The sequence below is a fragment of the Myripristis murdjan genome, chromosome 14 (genome assembly GCF_902150065.1).
Source record: "Myripristis murdjan chromosome 14, fMyrMur1.1, whole genome shotgun sequence".
In the NCBI taxonomy this organism is placed as follows: domain Eukaryota; kingdom Metazoa; phylum Chordata; class Actinopteri; order Holocentriformes; family Holocentridae; genus Myripristis; species Myripristis murdjan.
Genome location: NC_043993.1, coordinates 35401082 through 35405510, shown reverse-complemented (window position 1 = coordinate 35405510; position 4429 = coordinate 35401082). Strand labels below are relative to the sequence as shown.

Below are 4429 nucleotides of genomic sequence, written 5' to 3'. Positions count from 1 at the left end.
GAAAGATCAGATATCAGCATACTTTCTTGATGGCATATGTTCCATCGATCATGTGACAGGATCGATGGAGCAGGATCTCTGTTAGTATGATACAGTATGAGGTACAAAAATTACTAACTCCAACTGAAACCATATGTTTGCAAGGACTCCCCATTTATTACATCTCAGATAATAATACATTATAAATACTCAAAGATGAAAATACTATATTTGTGCTAAAATTCACTGTCTGACACATGAAGGAAAAATCTTGTGTGCATAACTACAGCTAAATGTCTTGCATCTTACCATAAGTAGGCTAACTAGTGCTACCTATAGATGTCTTACAGACATTAGAGGTCGGACCTAGATGTGCTTTATGCAAACAGGTAAAGTCACTTGAAAATACTCTATGCAAACAAATGAGCCATTTCTATTGTCTATGCAGCTTTGTGCTGCCTAACAGCACCACAACACCCAGAGCTTGATAACATAATAGTAGTGTCAGAATACATGCGAAGGTGGTGCTCTATGTTGTCACCAGCGCTAAATAATTCAACACAATGGTGTGTCATACTCAAGGAAGGATTTAAAGTTTAAACATCTTAAACGTTTAAAGAGTGATTTTTTTTTTTAAATCTTCAAGGGGAAGACGTCGCGAAGCCAAAGATCAGCAGGCAAATAATTTATACAGTTCCTTAAAATTAGTATAAAGTGTATTAAGAGGGTATGTGGCCATGTAGCTGCAGACAGGCGACAAATTACAGGAAAAATCAACATTAAGTGCTGCCTTCCCCGTCCCACACACACTTCTAATGGTCATATAAATTACTCAGGACACGCATGGACTGATTTAATTACTTATTGTTTTGTTTTATTTCTTCCCTCTCCATTTTGCTTCTTTTTTCTTTCTCTTTGCTCTTTTTCCTCTCCACTTTCTCTCCGCTTCAGGAAAAATGTATGTATTAATTTATGTGTGTATCTATATATCTGTAGCTATACGTGTGATGACAGTGTACGTTTTTTTTAAAATTCAGATCACACACAAGTCATAGACACACCTCATACAGACTCACATCCTTCTGTATTCATGAGCTCTATCCTCTTTTTTCCCCCTTTTGCCTCTAGTCTTCCACTAGTTTGAACGCGTGTTGTAAACGTGTTGAATTCCTCAGTTTGGTTTTGCTGCTCTGATATCATCACTGGCTTTTGTCTCATTTTGTACAAGCTCTATCTTTGTCTCTGTATTTCTCTTCACTTGTTTTGTAATCACATTTCTGCACCTTTTTTTTTTTTTTTTTTAAAGAAAGGATGGTGTTCCCTGCCTCCAGTAGAGACTTGGAAGTCCCTGCCCAGGAGCCCTGAAGCGGTTCTGGTGACCCACCACCTTCAACACCTCGGGCTGCCTTTTCCCTTTCATTTGTCTCCATCTGCAGCGACGCGCCACTGCTGCACTAGCCTCTACATAATATTAATTTGGACATCTACTTCTTCAATAAATGTGATAGCTAAACTACTACTGACACTGCAGTCAGGGCTACTCTGCTCAATATTCTACATTAATTTTCCTATTTCTGTCATCTACAAGCAGCAGAGATGGATGGAGATGTTCTTTTTTTGTTCTATTGCTTTTCCTGTTTAGTATTCCAGAGTTTCATTCCCTGAAGTTGAGCTGTATTAATGGTCACGAGGAGCGGCTCCGTCCGGCGGCGCGGGGACGTCCTGGCTCTCCTCTGTGGCGCGCGCGGCCTTCTCCTCGCACCTGACCGCGCGGACGATGATGCACGGCCTCGCGGGCTCCGCGCCCCCTCTGGCGCGCGCGGGGCTGTCGCTGTCGCGCTCGTACTCCTCCTGCGCGCGCTGGATCTTCCTATTCCGGAGCTTCCTCTTATGGAAATGGAACGTTACCAAGGAAACGAATATGATCCCCACGAGCACGACCACCAGCACGAGGAGAGCGAGCGTGGAGGAGAAGAGCGGCGGGAGGCTGACCTGCTCCAGGCAGGTGCCGTTGCCCCGGGAGACGTCGTGGCAGCGGGGCAGCCCTGCGGCATCAGGGGGACTCGCTTTCATTCCTTCCATCGTCCCCGGCTCGTGTGTCGCTCTGCCCCCGGTACCCTGTCCTGTTGTCCGGGCTCAGCGCGGTGACTCGGCCCGGCCCATCTGGCTCCCTGGGCGGAAGAGAGGCGAGATATGAAAGGGGCTCCTCCTTCCACTTAAGCCAGCGATCCATTTAAACCCGCCCTGTGGACGGGCTAATTACGTTTTACAAAAGCACTCTTTTACGCATTTTAACAAGTGAACAAATATCAAAACTGATTCAAATGAACTGATTCTAACGTGAGAATTACACTTAAAAGGAAACCACACAATAAATCTAATAAATTCGCATGATGTGAGACTGGGTGGTGGGCTATGGTATGACTAATGTGGAGGCAGCTTTGCCGTAGCTCTACATGGCGGGACGCACGATAAAAATGCCAGAATGTGACTTTTAGAGAAAGGACAGTGCGACCTACATATTTTGTTTAACATGCAGAGAAATGAAAAAGCTGATTTCCTACCTGGTGAGAAGGCTATGTGGAAGAGGCCGGAGGTGAGGAGCAGGTCTGCGGAGCTGGGAGAGCCGGATGGCGGTGACGCATTTCACACTAGATGTGATGCTGAGCTCCGTTCATCCAGGACGGGCTGCCGCAATCCGCTCTCACTGAAGCCAGGAACGCACTAATCAAAGTATTAGCAATGGAAAAAAAAACGTATGTAGCTTGCAGGAAGATGTCAAAATGTAAGGAAGAAATATGGGCGAGCTGCTCAGCTTCCAGAAGCGTCCCTGCGGCCGTCTGCTGCTCGCCTCAGCATCTGAATGAAGGGCTGTATGTATTAAAGGTGTATCCGTCAGTTGTCATGTTTTTTTTTTTCTTCTTCCAATCGTCCTAGATCTGTAGGGCTATGAAAGCATGTTTGGGTGGGTTTTCCTAGTCTATTAAGTATTACGCGAATAATCTGAAATCTGAAATCATCTCAATATTAGACCTTTAGCGGCTTATTCAGATGATGTAGTGGAGGCAGAGGGTGTGGCAATTTAAATAACTGCATTCATTGGATTTAGCTGAAATCCAGTTGCAAAACAGGGTGGATTTATGGTCTGAAAATAGTCTCACTTTGAATAATACCACTCTATTTGCCACTGTGTTCATTAAAGACACTGCGCATATGAAGTACCTTAGCATATAATCTGTGTTTAATATGCCATCCACAATGAATTATGTCAGCTAAACTCCTCCACATATAAAAAGGTGGATGAACTATTTTCATTTATATTGTATATTCAAATGACTGCCCCAGTCTTTCAAAGACAAGTAGAATTCATCCAAGGCTCTTTACAAGTCTACTCAATGCACAGGCTGAATATTATCTTTACCCTTTCTTTATAGAACTGGTCCTCACTGCTTTTAAAGGGGTAGTTGACCCATTTTGAAAAATAATAACAATAATAATAATAATACACACATGTACACGCACACACATTAGGCTATTTCAGTCACCCCCCAGCTGTTCTGTAGGACAGTCAGACACTAAGTGGCCACTTTATCAGCTCCACCTGCTTAATCTAGTCTAATCCAGCTGTTGTGCCATAAAGTTTCCTCTCCTGCTGCCTATAATTCTCAGCTTGTCTTGTTGTCACAGTAATAGAGGTGTTCATTCACTTCTATGTTTGGCATTGAGCTCATAGTTAGTGCTGCTGTTGGACTGGACTGCACTTTATTGAGGTTTTTCTAATATTCTGTCCCCCCTTATGTATGCAAATAGGGAGGACAAAAAATGAGAAACACCTCTCAGTATAATGTAGTCCAGTAGCAGACCTCTGCAAACTACAACCTCAGTAATAAACACAGAATGAAACTGACTCATTCTCCACAATGTCAACACAAACTGAACATGATAAACTTTGTTAAAAGGTAGAGTTTATGGCAGAGCTGCTGAGCTGAACTGCATCAGACTGGACAGACTGGAGCTGAGAAAGTGGACACTGAGTGTAAGTATGAGTGTATGCGTATGTGTTATGAATTTGTAATGTATACACAATGCCTTAGACTTCCCATCGCAACTTGACATGTACAATGTTTAAGTGGGAGGATCATTGCTGATATTAAGTGTGAACCAATTAGTAATGACAGATTAAAGCTGTTTAATTATTCAGTGACTGTTCTCAGCTCTTTTTTGGCCTCGCACCACAGACATTATCACAGTCTCACAGTAAATTCCCCATTGTACCTCTTAATAATGGACACACTGTATAGCTTAAGCGGGGTTCTCCACTATGAAATAATAATGGCCTTGACGGGACTGAGGGTCCCTGGATGATGAACTCACTGAAGATAAGTGCGTGCTAAAAAATTCATGCACACCATTTCAATGCAGTTTAAGGCATCACATATGTTTCAGGGCT

At 43.2% G+C, this 4429-nt stretch overlaps 1 protein-coding gene across 1 annotated transcript; it reads right to left on the bottom strand.

Moving 5' to 3' along the window:
- Window positions 1–1082: 1082 nt before the first annotated feature.
- LOC115372063 (uncharacterized protein C11orf87 homolog) lies at window positions 1083–3014 on the bottom strand. The gene is made up of 2 exons (XM_030069764.1): window positions 2544–3014; window positions 1083–2150 (listed from the first exon to the last, which is right to left on the bottom strand). The coding sequence occupies exon 2, from the start codon at window positions 2059–2061 to the stop codon at window positions 1657–1659; it is 405 nt and encodes a 134-aa protein (XP_029925624.1). The 5' UTR covers window positions 2062–2150; window positions 2544–3014; the 3' UTR covers window positions 1083–1656.
- Window positions 3015–4429: the final 1415 nt, after the last annotated feature.